This window comes from Lissotriton vulgaris, chromosome 9 (genome assembly GCF_964263255.1).
Source record: "Lissotriton vulgaris chromosome 9, aLisVul1.2, whole genome shotgun sequence".
Taxonomy (NCBI): Eukaryota; Metazoa; Chordata; class Amphibia; order Caudata; family Salamandridae; genus Lissotriton; species Lissotriton vulgaris.
This window is the reverse complement of record NC_141697.1, coordinates 536,708,507-536,733,627: the sequence shown is the minus strand read 5'-3', so window position 1 is coordinate 536,733,627 and position 25,121 is coordinate 536,708,507. Positions and strand designations below refer to the sequence as shown.

Here is a 25,121-nt window from a genome sequence, read left to right as displayed (position 1 = left end):
CTCCTCCTTCGCCAAGCATCATGGGGAATGTCGTTTTTTGCTCCTCCCGTGCGAACAAGGCGAATAAGGTAGGCGCGGCTTGATCATTTCCTGACAGTAGGTCCCCCCGCCAAGCGCCTCCTAGGACTAGGCCGATCCGGGAACCTGCGATGGAAAGAGCGAACAGCAACAGGTGCATGTACATTATGGCAAGGCTCCCAGGAGTCATCCTCAGCTGAGTACCCCTTCCAAGAGATGAGATACCATAAAACGCCCCTCCGCCACCTGGAATCACGGATGCCACGAACCACATACTCAAGCACACCATCGCAGGACACAGGGAGAGGCGCACGCCGTCGTGCTGCCAAAGCAGACTTAAGGAGAATGCAATGGAAGACTGGGTGGATGCGAAGACTTCCAGGCAACTTCAACTTGTAGGCCACTGGATTCATTTTCTTGAGCACGGAATAAGGGCCGATATACCGTGGATGGAATACACTCCGTAGCTTGAACTGGATGTTTTTTTGTAGACAGCCATACCTGATCGCCCACCTTGTACACTGGACCCTCTCGTCGGTGTCGGTCTTCCCACTTCTTGTAGACCAGCTTTGCCTGAATCAAATAATGCCGAACCTTCCGATGTGCTCCCCGTATCAACTTTACATGAGTCTGTACCGAAGGCTGGTCTGCTATGTCCTCTGGAAAGCTTATGGGGAGTATTTTGGCATCAAATCCATAGGTGGCATGGAAAGGGGGCACTCCCACAGAACAATGCCACGCTTTGTTATACACCAGTTCAGCCATCCATAGTAGAGACACCCATTAGTTTTGTGCCTCCATCGCATAGCATCATAGGTTCTTCTTTTAAGTCTGATTTAACTTCTCGGTCTGACCATCGGTTTGTGGATGTAAGCTGGTAGAGAGGGAGGAATCAATTCGTAAGGCCCTGCACCACACTTTCCAGAACCTGGCTATAAATTTAGGACCCCTATCAGAAATGATGGTCTCTGGCAACCCATGGATTCTTATGACGCTGTCTAGAAGAAGCTGAAAAGTTGCCCAGCAGTGGGTAGACTTTTACAAGAAATGAAATGTCCTAATTTCGTGAGGCTGTCGATGACCACCAGTACTGCTGAAAAACCCTGTTCCATGGGTAACCCAGTGATAAAATCCAAGCTCAATGTTTGCCATGGTCTTTGCGGTGTAGGAAGAGGCATAAGCAACCCTTGTCTTTTGCTGTTATCCGTCTTTGCTCTAGCACATTTCTCACATTGGGCCACCCACTTGACAACATCATTACGTAGAGAGGCCCACCAGAAATGTCTTTGCACCAAACGGGTCATTTTGATCATTTCAAGATGCCCAGCCAGAGGGGATACATGTCACCAAGTAAAAGCCTTCTTTTAGGGTCCACAGATGGGCAGCTACAACTTGTCGTGATAGAACGGCAGCCCTTGTTTAACCGAACGACTGATGTCTTGACCTGCCCAACTTTCCCATGCCGAGGTCTTTTTGTGTCTCCTGATCTCAGCCATGAAGCCCTCAGCCTTCACCACACACAACACCCTTGAGGGTTCTATTATCGCCTTAGATTATTTTTCTTGATGAATGGCTATTGAATCCATCCTGGACAACGAATCCGCCTTGCGGTTATCGGACCCAGGATGAAAGGTAACCAGAAAATCTAATTCGGCAAAGAATAACATCCACCTCATTTGCCTTTGAGACAGTTGTCTGGCAGTTCTCATGTACTGTAGATTTCGATGGTCCGAATAGACCGTAACGGGATGGCGTGCCCCCCAAAGGTACTATCTCCATTCCTGAAAGGCTTTTTTAATTGCCAAAAGTTCTTTTTCTGCAATGTTATAGTTTTTCTCAGCAGATTTCAGTTTCTTTGATAGGTAGGCAACTGGATGCAGTTGTCCTGACACCGGGTCTCTTTGTGACAGAATGGCCCCCACAGCCACATCCGAGGCATCCGTTTCTACCACAAAAGGATGTTCCAGCCTCAGGTGTGCCAGAATGGGAGCAGTAGTGAAGGCCTTTTTTAGATATCTGAAGGCTTCCTCTGCTTCCTGAGACCATTGAAAAGGGACCCCTTTACGAAGCAGACAAGAATTTGGGACTGCCACCTGTGAGAACTGGTTAATGAACCTTCAATCATAGTTCGAGAATCCTAAAAAACATTGTACATCCCGCATGTTTTTTGGAGTGGGTCAATTCAGTACAGCTTGCAGCTTTCTTTCTGACATGTGTAATCCATTCGGACTGAGCATGACTCCCAAGAACTCCACCTCACAGACCCCAAACTCGCACTTGCTAAGTTTACAGTACGGGTGGTGTTTTCTCAACTGCTCTAGTACCAAAACGACTTGTTCCATATGTTCCTGTGTGGAATTAGAGTAGATCAAGATGTCATCTATGTAGACCACAACAAAGTGGTCTACATACTCTTTAAGGACATCATTCAGAAAATACTGAAATGCCGCAGACGCATTCCACAATCCAAACGGCATAACAGTATATTCGTAATGACCGTATTGTGTCTTAAAAGCCGTCTTCCACTCATCCCCAGCCCTGATAAGCACCAAATGATATGCCCCTCCAAGCCCAAGTCGGGTGTAGATAGTTGCGTCCCTTACTTGATCTAGCAGAACTGAGATAAGCGGTAAGGGATATCTGTTGCGCACAGTCTGTTTGTTCAACATCCTATAGTCAATGCAGGCCCGCAAATCACCGTTTCCCTTAGCTATAAAAAAGAGAGGATATGCTGCTGGCGTACGGGAGAGCCGAATAAACCCTATCTCAAGATAATGATCTAGATATTCCCTTAAATATTTTGTCTCAGGCAAAGACAGGGCATACACTATACAAGCCGGGACATTGGCTCCTTCCACCAAATCAATGCGACAATCGTACTCCCAATGTGGCGGGAGTTGTTCAGCCTGTGTCTTACTAAAGACGTCTGAAAAAGATTCATATTCCATAGGGAGGGACAACTGTTTCCCTGCTGCCGTAGCAACTACTAACGGGTAGGACAACGCTGCTGCTTTTGACATAATAGTTTGTAGGCAAAAACCCCAACAAACCTCTGAGGTAAAATTAACTGTCTTAGTCTTCCAATCAATGGAGGGGTTGTTATGACTCAACCATGGCATGCCTAAAATCACCTCCTACTGAGGAGCCTCTAAAATGTTTAATGCTAGTTCCTCTAATTGGTTCCCATTTACAGATCCCACGGATAGAACGATTGCCTTCATACGCTCAGTAAGGAGACCCGAGATCAGAGGCTTGCCATCCACAGCCAACACATCTTCCCGGTTTTCCCTTGGCACTCTCTACAGGGCTAGGCGTGTCACTAAACCACTGTCTCTGAAATTTCCAGTGGCCCCTGAATCTAACATTACTAATACTTGATGAATTCTTTGTGTGTTTTGCAAACACATTGGTATTATTATGTGGGACTCAGTGTCAGGTACTATGTGGGACTCAGTGTCACTGTAGTTAAAGACGGAAGTTTCCATTTCTGACCTGTCAGCTCTTCTTTACCTATATTTCTCTGGTCCTCTATCTCAGCTCTAGTATGAGACACTGCCACCTTCTTGTTTTGTGACCAAGAACCAGAGGTCTTAGGTTTTGCAGGACAACTTCTCACGTAATGCCCTTTCCTCCCACAATACATATAAAGACCTTGTACTCTCCTACTGTCTCTTTCTTCTCGAGTTAAAGGGGCTCTTATGGCTCCTATCTCCTTGGGCTCCACACCTACCTCTGTATTGGGAGATGTACGGGTGGTAATCCTGTCTGGACGATAAAACCCCCTCTCTGACCTTTTTCTGTCTCCACCTCTCTCCGATATTCAACTATCTAACGTAGGGTCAAATTGATCATATCAGTGCAGTTTATGGGCTGAGGGTCTATCTGGGCTATGACATCTTTCAGCTCATCTCTGAAACCTTGATAAAAAAGGGACATCCTCTTTTCTTCCAGCCAGGCTGTTTCGGCCACCAAACGATTGAATCTGGTGAGGTAAGTTATCAAGTCGTTTCTGCCCTGTTTTAGCTCCAGTAACTCCCTATCTGCACTAAAAGTCGTTGCCCTCCTATCAAACACTCTTTCGAATTCCGCTCTAAAAGAGGATCAATCTGATAGTACCACATCATTGTCCCTAACCAAGGGAACCATCCAACTGGCCACATCCCCAACCAGATATGATATTGCGAATGCCATCCTGGAGTGATTGTTGGGAAAAGAAGCGGGCTTACACCAAAAATGCAATAGTATCTGGGTTAAGAACACCTGATTTCAAAGGATCCCCAGCATATCTTTTTGGACTAGCTAAGGGGATGGGTGGAGGAACAGTGACCTTAATCTGAGAGGCGGCCGTGGTGGCATCAAAAGGATTACGGGTTAACTTCTCTACTTTCTCCCTTCATGCAGCAGTTTCCGCTTTAGAAGAAGCAAGTTCCTGTTGAACCAGTACAAGAGCATGTAAGACATCTTCCATGGACGCCATAATATTGCTACACCTGGACTGGGAAGAGCCCTATTTCGTGGGTGCGTAATTCTGTCAGGTTCTCTTCGGATGGAAGAGATGACTCCTCAGAATCCAGGCGTAGCAATAAATGGTCCACCTCCAGACATCCCCAATCTCTGAATATATATATAGACAGAGAATTAAGGCGATCAGGCGAGGGAAGGATAGGGAAGGGGACAGCAGGGAATAAAGGACCTGTAACAACAAAAGAACAACGCATAAGAAAACAAACAAAGAGGTTCAACTCTCATGTATTCTCGCTAATCCTATGTGTATACCTTGTTAAGTTCTCCACCTTCTCTATAACCAATGCTGATCTTTTCTTATTCCAAAAGTACTCTAGAACACAAAACAACATACATGATTATCTAATACATTTCTATTTGTTCTAACAGAAACACCACCACCAATCATTCCTCATACATACCAGCATATAATGTCTGCAAATCTAATGAAGGTAAGAATCCAAAGGAGAACAAAGCAATGGTCCACTATATACATTTGACTCCAAGGTAAAAGGATACTAGAATGACTTCTTCCACACAGCCCTTAACCCAGGAGAATCCTTCAGTGTAATGCAAGAAACACAGGCATAGGTTTACAGATACGGTAATGCGTGGCCACATCCACAGTATTCTGCTCTGCCCCAGAAGTTCCTTATCCCACTGCAGTAATGAATAAATGAAGGCAAAAGGCAAGTTAAATATTTTCCATAACAAGACACGGTAATGCATTCCGCTCTTAGGGGTCGCTTTCCACTCCGAAAACAATATCCCAATCACTTCACTTCCAGTGATACTAGACACAGTAATATGTGGTAGGAACCACTGTATTCCGCTCTTAAGGTAATCCGATAATCATCACAAAATGTCTGAGAAGGGATCACTTCAGGTATCCAAGAAACGACAATACATGGTTAAAGTCACCACTGTAATCCGCTATTACATACAGCACTTCCTATCATCGGAAATCATCAAGAGAAGTAACATCCACTACTACTCACTAATAACCAAGGATAAAGTCGTGGTGCCAGTCGAGCCGCCGAGTCAACTCCAGGTTCCTTCCCAACAGAACCGATGGAAATCCTCAGCCACCGAAGGGGTGCAGCACATAACAAACAGGAAACATCCACAGAAGGGAACAGCCAGGAAACAGTACTACGCACACCGGCCGGTGTGCGCTCATCCCGTAAATAGCCCTTCCTTCGCCAAGCATCATGGAGAATGTAGTTTTTTGCTCCTCCCGTGCGAACAAAGCGAATAAGGTAGGCGCGGCTTGATCATTTCCTGAAACAACAGAGATCTCAGGGAGTGAATCAGGATCTCCAGAGAAGCTGCAGCGGATCTGTTGTGGGGGAGCGTGGAGGGCAATCTGTCTCAGGGAAAGCCCTTCCATCTCCCTCCATCAGTGGCCACAGTGAAAACGGATGCATCCACTCTAGGGTGGGGTGCTCATCTGGGGGATCTGGAGGTCAAGGGTCTTTGGTCTCGAGAGGAAAGGGTGCTTCACATCAACCTTCTGGAATTGCGGGCGATACGTTTAGAGCTCAAGGCCTTCCTCCCTTCCCTTTGCAGTCAGTCAGTGCAAGTCCTGACGGACAGCACTACCGCGATGTGGTATGTCAACAAGCAGGGAGGAGTGGGGTCACAATGTCTCTGCAGAGAGGCTCTGCGACTCTGGTCCTGGGTGCAGGACCATCAGTATTGTCTGATGGCAAATCATCTGGCCGGAGTTCTGAACGTTCGTGCAGACAGTCTCAGCCGGCAGTTCTCTGCAGACCACAAGTGGAATTGGTACAACACGTCTTTCAGACATGGGGAACTCCTCGGGTGGACCTGTTTGCCACTCACGAGAACGCTCACTGCCCGTTATTCTGCAGTCTTCAGTATCCGATGCAGGGAGCGTTGGGGGACGCATTTCAGTTGAGTTGGGGCTCGCAACTCCTTTACGCGTTTCCTTCCATACCCTGATTCCTCGGGTTCTCAGGAAGATTAGCCAAGACCGGGCACAAGTAATTTTGATCGCCCCGGATTGGCCAAGAAGGGTGTGGTACACAGATCTTCTCCACCTCTCCTCGTGCCCGCTGCTCCGTTTCCTTCTCAGGGCAGATCTCCTCTCTCAGATGGGGGGGCAGGTTCTACACCCCCACCTCCAGACCTTACACCTTCATGCCTGGAGACTGAACGGGGCAACCTGAATTCCTTTTCTCTCCCACATGATGTGGTGGATGTCATTCTATCGGCCAGGCGTGATTCTACCAAGTCAATCTATTCATTTAGATGGTAAATTTGTGACTTGGTGTGGGGAGAAGTCCATTGACCCTTTGAGGGCTCGTTTGTCAGATATACTTCTATTTGCTCTTTCTTTAGCGCATCAAGGGTTTGCTGTGGCTACAGTAAAAGGTTATCTCTCGGAGTTGTCAGCATTTCTCTGCCTGCCGAATCAGCTGTCCTTATTTAAATCTATTGTTTTGAGATTTCTGAAGGGCCTTACAAATACATTTCCTCCTACTCCTTTTATTATGCCTAAATGGGATTTGAATCTGCTGCTTACTTATCTAATGGGTTCCCCTTTCGAACCTTTACATAATTGTCCTTTGAGGTTGTTGTCTTTTAAGACGGTTTTCCTAGTTACAATTACCTCAGCAAGGAGGGTAAGTGAGCTTCAAGCTCTTAGTTCAAAGCCCCCATTCTTGACCATTCATGCTGAACGAATGGTTCTTAGGACCAGGGCTGCTTTTCTGCCTAAGGTGGTAACTCCCTTCCATCTAGGACAGTCTATTACCCTTCCTACCTTCTATCCTCCCCCTCACCCTTCCAAGGAGGAGGAGCGGCTTCACCGTTTGGACCCTAAGAGAGCGGTGAGCTTTTACCTTGATAGGACAAAGGACTATCGAGTGGATGACCATCTGTTTGTTGGATATGCTGGCTGCAGAAAAGGAAAAGCTGTGCACAAGCGCACACTTTTGAGATGGATAATACTATGCATCAAGATCTGCTACGCCCTGTGTGGTAAGGAACCTCCAGAGGGTATAAGAGCCCATTCTACTAGAGCAAAGTCTTCAACATCTGCTTTGTCTAGGGGTGTTCCTGTTGAGGACATTTGTAGAGCGGCAACTTGGGCCTCCCTCCACACTTTCGCGAAGCATTACTGCTTGGATACCAAGGTGAGGAGGGACAGCCACTTTGCGCGTTCTGTCCTCCAGGATTTTCTGGTATAGGAGAGTGGATACCCCCCTCCGGGAGTGAGGACTGCTGTGGGAATCTATTCACAAGGTGAGGAATCCACTGGCAGATGTATCCATCAGAAGAACAAGTTACTTACCTTCGGTAACGCTTTTTCTGGTGGATACAGTATCTGCCTGTGGATTCCTCACATGCCCACCAGCCTCCCCGTTGTCCACTCTTCTATACCTGCATTTTTGGTAATGTTTTTAATGTATACTTGTTATCCTCAAAAGGAATGTATTCTTGGACATGTTTACTATGTTATATTCACACTATGTGTGGTACCTTGACCAGTTTGTGCTGTGTATACTGTGTATATTTCTATTGTTGTTGGTCCTTGGTGTGCCTCGAAGGCACGGAAAAAAGGGCGGAACTGATGTCATCACGCCGGCGTAGGCCTATTATGGAGTCGGTGATGTCAGCGGAGCCGTGTGCGATGTCGTGCGTTCCTGTGATGTCGTCCACGCCGGCATGCTGCAAAGAATTTTCCGAAAGTTGCTGACCTAGGGGGATATTCACAAGGTGAAGTTACTTACCTTCGGTAATGCTTTTTCTGGTGGATACAGTATCTGCCTGTGGATTCCTCACTGACCCACCTGCCTCCCCGTTGTCCACCCTTCTATAACTGCAATCTTGTTATGTTATGGTTGTTTCTTCCAATGGAAATGTTTAATTCTTCATGCTTTTTGCATTAATTTCACACTATGTGTGTTTGTTTGAATACTGTGTACTGTGCATACTGTACCTATTTATGTCGGTCCATCTGTGTGCCTCGGGGGCATGGAAAAAAGGGCGGAACTGACGTCATCACACCGACGAGGCTCTCTTATGGATCCAGTGACATCAGCGAGGTCGCGAGTGGAGTCATGCCCTTTGTGATGTCGTCCACGTCCTCGTCGGCGTGGAGAGCTACAAAAGTTTCCGAATGTTGCTGGTGCAGGGGGATATTCACAAGGTGAGGAATCCACAGGCAGATGATGTATCCACCAGAAAAAGTGTTACCCACCATCCTCAACTGGTACTCTTCCTACAAAATGTTTAACTACAATAACTGCCTGATAGTCTGATTCAAGCATGTGAATCTATAAAAGATCTAATACTGGAGATGAAAATGCGTTACTTACCTGTAACGGCAGTTCTCTGGTATTGGTATCTGTTGCAATGTGCTTATTGCTAATGCAGTCTCCCCACTATGGTTCTCTCTCTGCCTGCTCAGCCTGTGGTGATGTCACGTGGAATGTTGGGGTTGCTTTGTATGAGGAGAAATTCAGTTGGTGTGATGGGCTGAGCAGAGTGGACCGTGCTCCTGGTGGGAAATTTCCAGGTATCACTATGGATCTTTGTAACTGAGAGCCTGTAAGATTACCACAAGAATAAATCTACTAATACCATCTACAAGACATGTCTGAGCTTCCATACTTCGTTTTAACACTGGCGACGATTTAAAAAGAACCCATGTGAGCTACCTTGGATGGATTTGACTTTTGAAACTGAAGTAAAAGAAGCCCATTTAGAAGAAGCAACGATTTACAGAATTTCCTACTGATTGGAAAATTATTGGACTTAAAGTACTCAAGTAAGTGAAGTGAAACTCATGGATTTGAAGAAACTAGGCACCCCAAATGCCCCACCAGTGACCCTGTCATCGGTCGCCCACAACGTATGGTGCCAGTTCACTGTATTAGACTATTTAAGTTGCTGTATTGTGTTGGGTGATTCTGCCTACAGCCTGGAAAAAATGTCAGCATATAACTGATTTGCCTAAATGAAACTTAAAGCGAGTTTTAAATGTGTTGATGGGGAAGACCGTCAAGTGAGACTTCAGTGTTAAGAACCCTCACCATCACATGTAGCCTTTGATGTGCAGTTGAAACTGATTTGGATTAATATACTCTTTTGGGACATGGCTTTTCTACTTCATCTTTGCAGAGCTCTGAATATTATTGTTTAGCTGAACAGAACATAACTCCTGTTGGGCTTAGATTACCTTAACCTCAACTGTGTTGGAGTTTAACTTTGGCTAATTGAGTACCTTCGGTTATGCTGCGATTTAATTTGTGAACTGCTACACAGGAGGATTTGTTCGTCGAGTGAAAACCTCTACGATGTTATTCATTAATGTTTGCACAGAAATGTTCTGTTTTGCCGAGTGAAAATCGTGATTCCAATCAAAGAATTTTTTTTTCTTCATGAGATAAATTTTTTTTAAGATTTCCGACTTTGTTATTGTTAAAACTTACAGTTGACAGCAGTCTTCACGTTGCGTGTGTCCAGCAGCGTCATCAGCGCAGAACCTTCCTTTCAGTGGCATTCGTGCTTCCTGAACATTGCCGCTCTCTGTCTTTTGTTCAAGCACGGGATCCGTAGTGTTGCGCATACGGAAACAGCGATGACTAGGGACGTCATTTCATCTGAATAAACTGCTGATCGTTTTCACCATTGTGGAACTACCGTTTTGGGGTTTATGTTTTACTGAGTAATATTCGTTGTTTTGAAACGACTCAACAGTGCCATCCAGTGGTTTTGTAGTACATTGGCACTTAAGCAAGGAAGGGAAGTTGACACGGAGAATTGGAGATCTGATGTTCTTGGAGTTTTGCAAGTATTTTTCGCCTTTTAATGCAATCTTCTCAAGCTAACACTGCAGCGGAGTTTATTTTCAGTATTGGCTGTACAAGGAGAACAACAACAACGACGCAGTTTCTGACTTTTTCCTAGTAGACTGTTTAATAGTCTGTCTGTGTTCACAGCGGAGAGCTACGCCCGGAGAACCCGGGTGAGAGATCGCTCACCGGAGCCATTTATATATCTTTCTATATTGCCACATTTGTATAATTTGGGCGAGGGGTGGTTGTTCCAGTTTTGGGTTTGGAGTGTTTTTTGTGAGACTGTCATGGGTTTAAGGTTACCCATAGTTAACAAGTGAGTCATGGGTTAAAGGTTACTCTGGATTGGTTTTGGGTTAAGGGATACCCTAGAGTTACTTAGGTTTGCCATGTGCTATTTTTAACAGATTACATAGACTATGTGTGACGGGTACACACGTGATGGCTTACCTCTAGTGTAGTGTACCTTCTATCAGTTTTGTTTTACCCTTAGTTTTTTGGGGGGGGGATTTCTGGAGTTTATTGATACTCATAGTATGTGTCAAGAGTATTTTGGGTTTAAAGGATACCCTAGTTTTGTTTTGGGTTAAGGGATACCCTAGATTTTCAGATTTTGCCTTGTGTTATATATACACATTACTTAGACTGTGTGTGACGGGTACACACGTGGGGGGGGGGGTTACTTCTGGTGTAGTGTAACTTCCCCTATCAGTTTTGCTATTACCCTTGGTTTTTGGGATTTGTGTAGTTAGGGTTGTAGATCCCTGTCTTGCCGCAGTTTTATGCTGGTTTAGTATTGTGGTTGATTTGTTTAACCGCAGTTTTTCTACTGATATTGTGTATGGTGCATTAGGTATTGTGTGCGGTTTTGGATTTGTTGGTTTTTAAGAAGGTATTTTCTTGTCTTGCATTTCTTTTTGTTTATAATCATTTTCAGGGAGAAGGAGGTATTATATTGTTTTGACAATATGTCTTCTTCTTTTTGTCAAAAATGTGTTTTCCATCTCTATGCTTTTTTGTGTTTATGATCATTATCAAAGGGGTGGGATGTGTTGATTGTATTTATTAACGCATTCTCATCTTCTACTTTTCCTTTGAATGTTTAGGGGATGAGTTGGTTGTATTTATTATTGCATTCTCATCTTCTTCTATTCTTTTGTATGTTTAATTATTAAGGGGGGAGATGTGTTGTAATGTGCTTATTGCTAATGCAGTCTCCCCACTATGGTTCTCTCTCTGCCTGCTCAGCCTGTGGTGATGTCAAGTGGAATGTTGGGGTTGCTTTGTATGAGGAGAAATTCAGTTGGTGTGATGGGCTGAGCAGAGTGGACCTTGCTCCTGGTGGGGCATTTCCAGGTATCACTATGGATCTTTGTAACTGAGAGCCTGTAAGATTACCACAAGAATAAATCTACTAATACCATCTACAAGACATGTCTGAGCTTCCATACTTCGTTTTAACTGTATCTTTCATAGATGATTTATATACAACCCTCCCTCCTTCCATGAGAGGCTCTCCTTCTACCTTGGGATTATATTATTCCCACTTGTGCTTGAAAATCTGAGGGACTCAGCCTCTCTTGGGAGTATTCTAGAGGGTGCTATTGTCTCATTGGTTAAGGTTTAAGTTTGGTCCATTTTTAAAAACATTAGGGGCTCGGGGAGGCTTGGCTAACTAGATCTGCCCCTCCGAAGTCTGTCATCAAGAATATTTATTGGAACTGGGTAGCTGAGAGGAGTAGCACTGACCCCAAACACTGCAGAGCAACCAGTGAGTTCCTCATGATTAAGGACGTGCCCCTCCGTGAACCCTACCTCGACTTAATCTCAAAATCTAAAGATCGAGCTTTGTATTTTAAGTTTAGAATAGGTATGCTCCCAGTGGGTGAATTGACTGCCCGCTGGAAAATCCCGGCCCAAACCTCCCCTTTTTGCCCATTCTGTGTGCTTAGGGTTGAGTCTGTTGCCCACTTCCTATTTGAATGCCCGCCTACAAATCTCCACAATAGAGGTGGCTGAAACCATTGTGCAAGGAGCTGGGTACCAGACACCACATAGCCGCAATGTGTATTCTGAAGTCCGCTACTCTGCCTTTGTTCGTGTGCTGCATGGCTAAGTTTTTAAGTTGGGCATGGTTGATCAGATTCAAAAGGCTAAATGAAATTGTTTAATGATGGTCATTATGTTAGACCTTTTTAATCATTTTATTGTTGTTGTGTGTCCTTTTTAACCCTGTGAAGGGATTTTAACTGTGTTATGTAATGCTTTTTAAGATATGTTTTTATCGAAATAAAGCCTATTGACTTGACTTGAAAAAAGGACATAGGCTATCAAATTGATTGTTCATTGCTGGGGAGAGGATGTGCCGTGCAGTCAGAGCTGCCGACTCAGCAGCTGGGGGTCGGGTTTTGAGGCTCGGTGTCGGCTCAAAATCCTGCGATTCTGGGCAAATCACGTAATTTACCCGTGCCCGTGGCCAGCGTCTGGATACCCTCATGTGTGATTAGCTACACTTTATAAATCTATACATTTAAATTCATTGCCATTATAGCCTATGATAGTGATAAATGCTGCTTTATGTTACCGTGAGACTCCCACTTCAACTATGGGGAATGATGCAAGCATGTGGATCTATGAAAGATACCAATACTGGAGAACTTCAGTTACAGGTAAGTAACTCATTTTCTTTGTAGGTAATCACAATTCCATGAACCAAGTTGTCTTTACCAAGGTTAAGCTGTTTGGAATCGTAAAAAAGGAGAAAGTTGTAACTGAAAATTGTATACAAGCCTTTACAGACCGGTTATTGATTTTATATATATGTATACATGCAGGAATGGACCTTCAAACGGGAAGGAACTAGGGAGATGCAACGGCACCTGTTGCACGAAGAAAGAGGGGACTTGAGAAAGGATGGGAGATTATAAGGATCAGCTTGCATCCCAAGACTATTGTTCTTCCTTTCTTAGGTGTTTTTTGGAAAGAGAGTTTTGTATTAGTTTTATATGTCTTCTGGAACAATAAAGGGAAGAAAGATTGAACATAATCCTCGCCTCCATGTCCTTAATGGAATTGAAACCTTTTGTTACAGAAGCTAGGATTTTTTGTATTCATTAGACAAACAAATGATTTATTAGGCATATTAGTGTAAACTTATTGTGGTATGTATTGTGGTTCTCTGTAGGTAAAAATTTATTTTTGTAATTGTTTTGGTTTATATTTTAGGCGGAGAACTTACAACCTGGAAATTCCAAATTAAATACATTCTACATTGCAAAGGTAATGACTATTAACAATATGTCCTATTAGCACTGAGAGGCGATTCACAGTTTTCACAGTTTCAGTTTCAGTTTATTTATTATGATTTGGGACTCCGAAGAGTTCCACATAAAAGAAAATGATACATATAAAAATCAACATTGCACTCCATAAAAAGAGAGAAAATAAAGTACTAAATTCATCATAGCATATCGTTCAAGAACAAGGAAAAACGTGAATATGGGAACCATTAAAAAAACTTTCCAGTGCCGAAAGGATTGGTCCATAATAAATCAGATTACCATTGATGTGTATTTAGGGGATTTTTACGAAGATTATAATCTAAAACTATCATACATTTTTTTTAAATTAAAACCATGAAATAAAAAGTGGGGATTTGTCAATTTGCAATACAATGCAAGGTAACCAGCAGCTTAACCATGTAGTGGAGAGCGGGAATTTATCAATTCATAATACAGTACAAGATAACCAGCAGCATAATAACGGTGCAAAAATGTTTAAAATTTTACAGAAAATTTTCAGCTTACTGTACTTGATAGCTAGCAGCAAAAAAGGTTGCAAATGTGCAAATCCTCAGATACATACAACATTTTTCCAGCTTACAGTACTCGATAGCTAGCAACAAAAAAAGTATGGAAAAGTGCAAGTGATCAAATACATACATAGGAGATCAGCATACAGTACTCGTTAGCTAACAGCAAGAAAGTTTGGAAAAGTGCAAGTGCTCAGAAACCTACATAGTGAATCGATCAATACTGTTCTAATAGATGTTTAAAAACTGTTTAAAAAAGCTAAGAAATGTAAAACAAACAAGTTCAGATGGGGGTGCCAGCAGACAGTTTCGGGCCTCTTCTGCTGTGGTAATATTGTATTTTAAAAAACAATTCCTGAGGTATCTGTGACGCATTGATTGTAATGTCGGGCAGACAAATAAGACATGGTTTAAGTCTTGTATAAAAGAGTTACATAAGTGACAAAGTCTTTCCTGTCTAGGAATGCCCTCCCAATTTCGATTCTTAGAGGGAGTAAATTCAGTCTAAGCAACAGAATAACTCTACATACTCCATGTTTTAGATTCCATAAAACATATGGTTGTTTTTTTTGTCAATACTACTCCCTACAATACAATTATTTCTATTCTACGCACATTTTAATATCTCTTTCGCGAGAAACCCCATAGATTGTTTTTCTAATTCTGATGCTCAAGGCATACTTACAGAGCACTGCCGCACAATCCTTATCTAAGCCGAACATTGTTAAGACTTTTGAATGATTCCTAAAAAGAGCACTCTTTTCTTTCATGCTGACAAAGATTTCCTTGCCATAACACTACCCGTAACCTATTTTCGGAGCTGTTTACTAGAGCGTTGCCCCATCTTAGGCATGCAGCCATAATTAGCACATAAGTTGAGAGTAGCGCAAATTCAAACCTAATCGCTGCGATAGAAGTAGTGCAGTTCAAATTACATATTTGGCGCCAGATCCATCCCTCTACTTTCTCAAATTTATCCTACTCTTGTGCATCTATTGTTTCACAAGCATAGCTCAATGTTGGCAGTATCTTTATTTTATAAACTGATAAGATGTGTTTGAAGTGTGTTTTCCCGCAATGTGTATACAATCGATTAATTACAAAGGCTTGTGAAATTGCCTTGCCTTTACAATGATCCATGCGATTGCTGCCGTAACACCTGTTTGAAAAGATTTTTCCTAAATATGGATAAAACTTTACTACTTCCAGTTTCTCATTTCCCAGGAACCAATACAATTCTTTTCTGACTTTACATCCCTGATGACTAAAAATCATAACTCTTTAAAATATTTATTTTTAAATGGTATTTTTCAGTATACCTAATCAGCTCAGCAAGTTGTCTTTGTAGTCCGATTGGGGTTAAATCCATTATTATGTCATCATCTGCGTATAGCAGACAGCTCAACTTTAAATTTCCTAATTTGGGGGGATCCCCTTTGCTGAGCCCCACTCTTTTTGGCAAATCATTAATATAAATAGAAAAAAAGAGGGGCCAAAAGGCTCCCTTGCTTCAACCCATTATTAGTTTCTATTTTTCTCGAAAGAGCCTGTGTTCCCCCTGGTAAAACCTGCATCCAAGTAGAGGAGTGAAGTGCAATAACTAATCGTAACAGATTCTCTGGTATCCCCATTATGACCAATTTTCTCCACAACGTTCCCGTTATATTATCCAAGGTACCACTGTTTGTACGAAATCCTGTTTGTTCTCTGGAAAGTAGATCATTTACAAATGCCCAATCTTGCTGATGGGTGAGGATGCTCTCCGCAAATAATTTGCCAGTCGCATCCAGGAGAGAGATCTGTCTAAAACTGGCAGGGATTTTTTGGGAGAGGCAATACAGTTTATTGTGTATACTATGTATATAATGGCAATGCTAGTACTATCTTTTCTATTGTTATTATCTCAGGTATTAATGAAACAGAAATGCATTTGTAGTTCTCCACAGAAGTCCTAAACAATGAGTAGTTAAGTTTGTTTGTGGGGCGGGCGGGGCCTCGGATGGCACGACAGTCAGCAGCAGTATTTAAATATCACAAAGACATTAGGAAGCTGCCTGCAACTATCTTATTCTATTGGTTCTTCGCTTGATGCTAATTTGTTCGCCATTTCCGCCCCTCATGTTCGTTAATTTCCTCCTTCGGAGTTCCTTGGTATTCTGATTCCTTTTGCGTGGTACTCGGACCCTATTCTAAAGATTCTGTGTGGCTTTGGCATACTTCTGTGTCTTCTGTTTATTGTCATTGCATGTTATGCTGATCTTGCTCTCTGCGGTACAAAAGGGTGTGTGTGGGTGTTTGATTGATTCAAATGCTCCGTCCATCACCACCCCCTTTTGTACCGCTTTTGGCCGCCATAAGTGTGGCACGGTATGCTCAGACGTGAGTACCTTGCTCACTTTGCCACTGGATTCAAGCAAGACGGGCTGAAGACGGCTGGAATGCCAGAAACCGGTCCTCGGAAGCTTGTTTCCGGTCCAGGGAAGACATGGCTTGGCAGTTCGGGCTGGACTGTTTCCATGAGGCACTGGGTCGGACTGATTTGCATATAGCCATGTCTGAACTGGGGTGGCAGAGTGGGCTAAAGAACGGTGATGGATTAAACCCAGATCTTTGACTGGGTGTGAGGGTTTGATTGATTCAGATGCTCCGTCCATCACCACCCCCTTTTGTACCGATCTTGCTCTCTGGGCTTTTGTTTTGGCATTGTTGCAGCGCTGTATTTTCCATTTTCCCTTCCCCTGCTCAGATGACCCCTGATTCCTCACCTGAGTTTGGGGCATACTGGCTTCTCTTCTACTTGGCTTATGTTCACTATGGGTCACCTTTCCGAATCTGATAAGTATACATGCTTGTTATAGGTTTAATCTGAATATCATGTGGCATATGCTTATTCTGACTATCATGTGCCTTTACTTAATATTAAACCGCTGCTTGTATTTTCTCTGATTACTTGGTCATTCTACCCCTTGAGAGTCTAGACGCACATCTGTATTGCGAATAAATGAAATAACATAGAGAGATGTATTTAATATTTCCTGGACATTCTATTTGTCTCTCTCTCTCTCTCTCTCTTTCTTAAACCCATTCTCATGCATCTCCGGTATTTAACCCTGTCTGGTACACACTCTGGAATTTGAGGTTGTCATCATCAACTCTTTTTGCAAAACTCACCTCAAAGGGTTTCTATTGACATCCTAATTATGGGTGTCTGAAATTCACGTAATTTACTTTTGCTTAATCGTATGATTTTTTTTAAATATTGCACAAAATTCGGAGTAATTGCATGTAATGCAAATGTTTCATTTCGCACTGTCTTTTAGAGTGAAATGCGCCTCATGTCAATTGTTGGCATGAGGATGCATTTCACAAAAGTAGTGCGGACAACAGCGGCTGATGTTCCCTTTTTCACATGCCTAATGGTGCATTTTGCTGTAACTTTTTACCGCTTATGGCCTATAATTACAAGGGCATAACACACAGTTTCCAAAATTACACAAATTATGCCTGTGGAGTTTAAATTGGGGGTTTATTATATGTAGAAAATGGGTTTAATAATATTTGGCTAGTGGGAAAAGTATTTATTCATTGGTACCCCTAGTTGATATGGTTAAAAAAAATTGGGACAATGAGAGACTCCTGGGGTGATGCCCCAAAGTTTATCTGGTCAACTAGTTTCAAGCCTTATCCCCCAGTGCTTTTCTCAGGACCTAAGTAGGTTACTCGCTGTTTCCACTCATTCAGTCGTAGAGCTACCTTGTTCTCAAAAGAATGCAGAAATAGATATACAATTGTAAATATAAATATACAGCACCTAGTCTGTCTGTTTCTTTGATATCTACGAGGATATGAGAAGAGAAGAAATTAATAAAATTCATGGCCCTTAGGCCTTCTTACAGTTTTATGTTTTCTACATAGTGCACCATGGTGAGTAGATGATGAAATAGTTCTTGCTGTCAAAAGTGAACAAAATGTGAGGAATATCGTGAGTGATATACATATAGAACACATACAACAACTAGACTACACTCAGAAAAGTACATATATGTAATAAGCCTCATCAGGCATCATGAGTCCAAACCGGGGGAGGAAGGATGCCTGTAGTCACAGAAATATTTGTGGAGGTTCATCGTGTGTCAGTAAATGCTTTTAGGTCTCGCAGAGAGACCTATTGCAGTCAAACCAGAAAGCTGAGTTCACGATGCGGATTTGTATAAGTGCACGTGCTCGTGAACGCACTTCTATCCCCCTGCCTTGCTCTTCAAAGGCTCCCCTTACCATTTGCTCCTGCCTCCCCGCCCACTGCTTCACACTTCACTGCCGCCAGGCCGTGACTTGCATTTCTGCCCAGCAGCTTCAAAGGGATCTGCTTCCCCGCCCACTGCTTCACACTTCACGGCCTCGAATTTCTCCTTCCCCCTCCCCACAGCAATGCCAAGAGCTTGTCACAGTTGATGTGTTCTCTTTTTTTAGATCTCACGGGGCGTGATTTCCCTCTTTCACCCTGTCTCCTCTTTCGTTCTTTCTCTTGTGCCTTCGCTTGCTATTTTTTCTTTTCCCTAATCCCCAACCTCGTATCCCTATTTTGCTCGTCATCCCGCCCTGGAATTGTTTTCTCCTTCCTCTCACTCTTCACATTTCTGTCTGCTACCTCTTTCATTTGTCTTATTTCTCTTGACATCCCTGTCTGTTCCTTCAACAGACTGTCTTTGTTTTCTCATTTTGCTCTTACCACGTTTTCTCCTCGCTCTGGCATAAAACCTCCTCTTTTTCTCCCTTTCCCTGCCTCACCTTTCTGTTTTCACCCGTATGACTTTCTTTTCTTCCATTTCCATCTTTCTCCCATCTGTCCTTTCCTCCATTAACACACTGTACTCCACCCCCCCTTTCTTTAAAATATTTCTTTATTGTTTAAGCCGAATCTTTGTAGGGCACACACAAATATGTCATCCCCAAGCCCTTGCCCTCCCCACATCCCATCAGTACATATTAGCACTTAATTAGACTCTTAGGAATAATGGGGGGGGGCTCCCAGGGGCGGGAGGCAGTGTCCCTGCGTTCACTGTGTGATTCAGTGGTGTGTCCCCGTGACGTGCACAGTGCGCTGTATAGTACACAAGTCACCGCTCCCTGGCCTGCGTTGGGACAAGCGCCTTCCTGCAGTGTATTCTAGCGCTGCGCTAATGTCCCATTGTGTGAAGAGCACGAGTAGAGGGAGGGGGGGGGAGTGAATCTGATGTTGAGCAGTGGAGCGCAGCACTGCTGAGTCCCGGCCTCTCTCTCATCTCGGACCCCGACCATCGCCGGAGAATCGACCTCCAGCGCAGTCATCCGCCTGTCACCTCTGAGTCAGAGCGCACTCTGCTGTCACCGTTCCTGCACTCTCATCTCAGTGTCAGACCTCTCTTACTCTTGTCTCAGTGTCAGACCTCTCTCCCCTCTCACTCTCTGCTCTCTCTTCCCTCTCACTCTCCACTCTCTCGCCCCTCTCACTCTCCGCTCTCTCTTCCATCTCACTCTCCGCTCTCTTTTCCCTCTCTCCGCTCTCTCTCCCCTCTCACTCTCCGCTCTCTCTTCCCTCTCTCCGCTCTCTCTCCCCTGTCTAGGCTGCTCTCTGACTGTCTCCAGTGGCCTCTGTCTGTCTCTGGGCACCCCTCCTCACCATCACACACCCTCACATCCACTCACCCTTACATCCACTCACCCTCACACCCTCACCCACCCTCACACCCTCATCCACCCTCAAACCTCTCTCCCCTCTCACTCTCTGCTCTCTCTTCCCTCTCACTCTCCGCTCTCTCTCCCCTCTCACTCTTCACTCTCTCTTTCCTCTCACTCTCCGCTCTCTCTTCCCTCTCTCCGCTCTTTCCCCTCTCACTCTCCACTCTCTCTGTACCTCTCACTCTCCACTCTCTCCTCCCCTCTCTCTCCCCTCTCACTCTCCGCTCTCTCTCCACTCTCTCTGAAGTAATCAGGGTTCCCAAGGCCTACATGTTCCGAAGATAACCCACTTACAATCAAGAACTGTTGGCACGGAAACTGTAAAAGTCAAAGAACAAGTTTATTAAGACCCCATGGGGTGGTGGTACACTCAAACAGCACCCTTCGGTAATGCAAGAGGTATCACACCGAACAACGGTGTGACCCCGGTTATATACAATTTTGGGGCAATAAAAGATAGGCGGCACAAGTTAAGACACATTTTAAAGACATATATGGTCATGTTTTGGAATACTGCCAGCTCATTGGAGGGGGCACAACTCCGCTGGTCAGTTTGGTGCACATTCCTGAAGGTTTACGGGTCAGCTGGAACTGCGCATGTGTGGCTTGACCAATACTCAAAAATAGCTCGTTGCTGGGCAGATTGGAGTGGCCAGTGGAACGGACAACGGACTAAAGGGCACGCCGGCCACGAGGCCGCTCATGATCTAAGATGGCCGCTGCAACATTCAAAATGGCGTTTTCATATATAGCCAAGTTAAGGAGGACAACGTGTAGGTTCAGCTAATCGCTAATGCGGCCGGGCCAATTACGACAGACGACCCTTTTAGCGTTTAGCTGAATCTACCTCATAGTGAACATAATCAGGATGTTCGTCCTCGATGTCTATTAACATTATTTGTGTTACCTCTTTGTGAAGCATCATTTTGTCATGGGCAAGAGCTCGTCTTGATGGTATGCAAGCTGATAAACACATTGAACATAGAGCTGGGCCACATTGAATACATAGGCATATGAAAAACATGGCTCCTACAAGTATTCAGAGAATCGTCAATAGTTTCCAGTCCCAAGTTGCAAGCATGGACCAGAACCATCCCGAAAGTGTCCAAGTTCCATTGTCCGGGTGAATCTCAGCTGCAATTTTATGAAGCTTGGAGATGGCATCATACACAGAATATATACGCAACAGCTGCTTCCGATAATTCTACATGCCCCCCCACGATCAGCCAAAACGACATCCAACTAAGCGTGGGCGGAAAATCCGTTCCGCTCGCGGATTTTGCGGATTTTCGGGAAATCCGCAATCCGCGAGATTTGCGGATTTCCCGCAAAATCCGCAAATTCGCACGCAGCGGATTTTTTTGGCGGCGCGCGGCGTTGGTGATACAATTTTTGCGGCGCGCGGCGTTTATCATCGTTTGCCGAGTTGTTTTTTTCGATAGTTTGCGAGTGCTGCGCCATTTTGGATCTTGCTGTGTGATCCCGCGGGAATTGGCGAGCGCGATTACGTCATCGCGGCTTGCCAGCGATAGTTTGTCAACGCGAGTACGACGAGATCACGTCTCGCGGTACTTCGCAATTGCGAGATTTGAGATGCGGCGCGCGAAAATATAAATTTGCAATTCTGCACAAGAAATCCACCAGCAAGCAGCATAAACCTTCTAGAAATGATGATTTTTATGTGAATAACTCCTTAGTTTGACATTTGCCTGCACTTTTTTAGCGAGGAGTCCATTTTGGGGAGGGGGGCAGGGGGGTGGGAGGAAGGAAGTGCCCCATAGTCTTCAACTTCCTGTTCCTGTTCAGCAGGCTCCTCCCAGTGCTTTGTCCATCTCCTGGTCACTTTTCATTCGGATGTGGACCTGGAAGGATTACCTTTTGTGGATGCTGCTGGATCTTTGGATTTGAGGCCTTTTTGACTTTCTTTGGATCACTGTTGGATTAGAAATTTTACAAGTAAGTTTGTTTGGGGCATTACAGTTGCTGCAACTAAAATTTTGGGATTTTCGATTTTTGGGCTGTTTTGGGGCCTTTTCCCAGGGGTACTCAGTGGTGGGTGGACTGATTCTTTCTGTGGGTTGTCTTGAACTTAAACATCATGGAGGCCATAGATGAATTGGGATTGTGCTGATTTTTCTGTGTTTTTCGATTTTTTTTTTTTGTAAAATTTTGTGTTTTTCGATTTTTGACCTGTTGTTGGGGCCTTGACCAGGGGTATTTGAGTCTAGCATGGGCCTAGTCTTTCTGTGGGCTGTCTTGAATTTAAACATCATGGAGGCCATGGATGGAATGGGATTGTGCTGATTTTGCAGTGTTTTTCGATTTTTGGGGGTGTTCATGGGGAGGGACATGCCATGTGGCTGGTGGCCATTTTGAGTGCAGCTACAGGCACTGGCCATGTGCTGGCAGGCAAGTGGCCATTTTGAATGCAGGCTTTGTTGTTAGGCCTCCAACCATTTTGCCTACTTTTCAACCTTTATTTATGCCAGGGGTAGTGAGTCTTGCATGGGCCTAGTATTTCTGTGGGTTGTCTTGAATTTAAACATCATGGAGGCCATGGATTGAATGGGATTGTGATGATTTTGCAGTGTTTTTCGATTTTTGGGCCTGTACTTGTGGCCTTTTCACCAGGGGTATTTGAGTCTAGCATGGGCCTAGTCTTTCTGTGGGCTGTCTTGAATTTAAACATCATGGAGAGGCCATGGATGGAATGGGATTGTGCTGATTTTGCAGTGTTTTTCGATTTTTGGGCCTGTACTTGTGGCCTTTTCACCAGGGGTATTTGAGTCTAGCATGGGCCTAGTCTTTCTGTGGGCTGTCTTGAATTTAAACATCATGGAGGCCATGGATGGAATGGGATTGTGCTGATTTTGCAGTGTTTTTCGATTTTTGGGCCTGTACTTGTGGCCTTTTCACCAGGGGTATTTGAGTCTAGCATGGGCCTAGTCTTTCTGTGGGCTGTCTTGAATTTAAACATCATGGAGAGGCCATGGATGGAATGGGATTGTGCTGATTTTGCAGTGTTTTTCGACTTTTTGGGCCTGTACTTGTGGCCTTTTCACCAGGGGTATTTGAGTCTAGCATGGGCCTAGTCTTTCTGTGGGCTGTCTTGAATTTAAACATCATGGAGGCCATGGATGGAATGGGATTGTGCTGATTTTGCAGTGTTTTTCGATTTTTGGGCCTGTACTTGTGGCCTTTTCACCAGGGGTATTTGAGTCTAGCATGGGCCTAGTCTTTCTGTGGGCTGTCTTGAATTTAAACATCATGGAGGCCATGGATGGAATGGGATTGTGCTGATTTTGCAGTGTTTTTCGATTTTTGGGGGTGTTCATGGGGAGGGACATGCCATGTGGCTGGTGGCCATTTTGAGTGCAGCTACAGGCACTGGCCATGTGCTGGCAGGCAAGTGGCCATTTTGAATGCAGGCTTTGTTGTTAGGCCTCCAACCATTTTGCCTACTTTTCAACCTTTATTTATGCCAGGGGTAGTGAGTCTTGCATGGGCCTAGTATTTCTGTGGGTTGTCTTGAATTTAAACATCATGGAGGCCATGGATTGAATGGGATTGTGATGATTTTGCAGTGTTTTTCGATTTTTGGGCCTGTACTTGTGGCCTTTTCACCAGGGGTATTTGAGTCTAGCATGGGCCTAGTCTTTCTGTGGGCTGTCTTGAATTTAAACATCATGGAGAGGCCATGGATGGAATGGGATTGTGCTGATTTTGCAGTGTTTTTCGATTTTTGGGCCTGTACTTGTGGCCTTTTCACCAGGGGTATTTGAGTCTAGCATGGGCCTAGTCTTTCTGTGGGCTGTCTTGAATTTAAACATCATGGAGGCCATGGATGGAATGGGATTGTGCTGATTTTGCAGTGTTTTTCGATTTTTGGGCCTGTACTTGTGGCCTTTTCACCAGGGGTATTTGAGTCTAGCATGGGCCTAGTCTTTCTGTGGGCTGTCTTGAATTTAAACATCATGGAGAGGCCATGGATGGAATGGGATTGTGCTGATTTTGCAGTGTTTTCCGATTTTTGGGCCTGTACTTGTGGCCTTTTCACCAGGGGTATTTGAGTCTAGCATGGGCCTAGTCTTTCTGTGGGCTGTCTTGAATTTAAACATCATGGAGAGGCCATGGATGGAATGGGATTGTGCTGATTTTGCAGTGTTTTTCGATTTTTGGGCCTGTACTTGTGGCCTTTTCACCAGGGGTATTTGAGTCTAGCATGGGCCTAGTCTTTCTGTGGGCTGTCTTGAATTTAAACATCATGGAGGCCATGGATGGAATGGGATTGTGCTGATTTTGCAGTGTTTTTCGATTTTTGGGGGTGTTCATGGGGAGGGACATGCCATGTGGCTGGTGGCCATTTTGAGTGCAGCTACAGGCACTGGCCATGTGCTGGCAGGCAAGTGGCCATTTTGAATGCAGGCTTTGTTGTTAGGCCTCCAACCATTTTGCCTACTTTTCAACCTTTATTTATGCCAGGGGTAGTGAGTCTTGCATGGGCCTAGTATTTCTGTGGGTTGTCTTGAATTTAAACATCATGGAGGCCATGGATTGAATGGGATTGTGATGATTTTGCAGTGTTTTTCGATTTTTGGGCCTGTACTTGTGGCCTTTTCACCAGGGGTATTTGAGTCTAGCATGGGCCTAGTCTTTCTGTGGGCTGTCTTGAATTTAAACATCATGGAGAGGCCATGGATGGAATGGGATTGTGCTGATTTTGCAGTGTTTTTCGATTTTTGGGCCTGTACTTGTGGCCTTTTCACCAGGGGTATTTGAGTCTAGCATGGGCCTAGTCTTTCTGTGGGCTGTCTTGAATTTAAACATCATGGAGGCCATGGATGGAATGGGATTGTGCTGATTTTGCAGTGTTTTTCGATTTTTGGGCCTGTACTTGTGGCCTTTTCACCAGGGGTATTTGAGTCTAGCATGGGCCTAGTCTTTCTGTGGGCTGTCTTGAATTTAAACATCATGGAGAGGCCATGGATGGAATGGGATTGTGCTGATTTTGCAGTGTTTTTCGATTTTTGGGCCTGTACTTGTGGCCTTTTCACCAGGGGTATTTGAGTCTAGCATGGGCCTAGTCTTTCTGTGGGCTGTCTTGAATTTAAACATCATGGAGGCCATGGATGGAATGGGATTGTGCTGATTTTGCAGTGTTTTTCGATTTTTGGGGGTGTTCATGGGGAGGGACATGCCATGTGGCTGGTGGCCATTTTGAGTGCAGCTACAGGCACTGGCCA

At 44.4% G+C, this 25,121-nt stretch overlaps 1 protein-coding gene across 1 annotated transcript in view; it reads left to right on the top strand.

Annotated features, from left to right (window-relative positions):
• Positions 1 to 25,121, top strand: part of LOC147690382 (uncharacterized) — a 2,590,730-nt gene that overhangs the window by 2,247,149 nt on the left and 318,460 nt on the right. Inside the window, exon 37 of the mRNA XM_086936677.1 lies at positions 13,575 to 13,628. Coding sequence (XP_086792803.1) covers positions 13,575 to 13,628 — 54 coding nt within the window. The remainder of the gene's footprint in view (positions 1 to 13,574; positions 13,629 to 25,121) is intronic.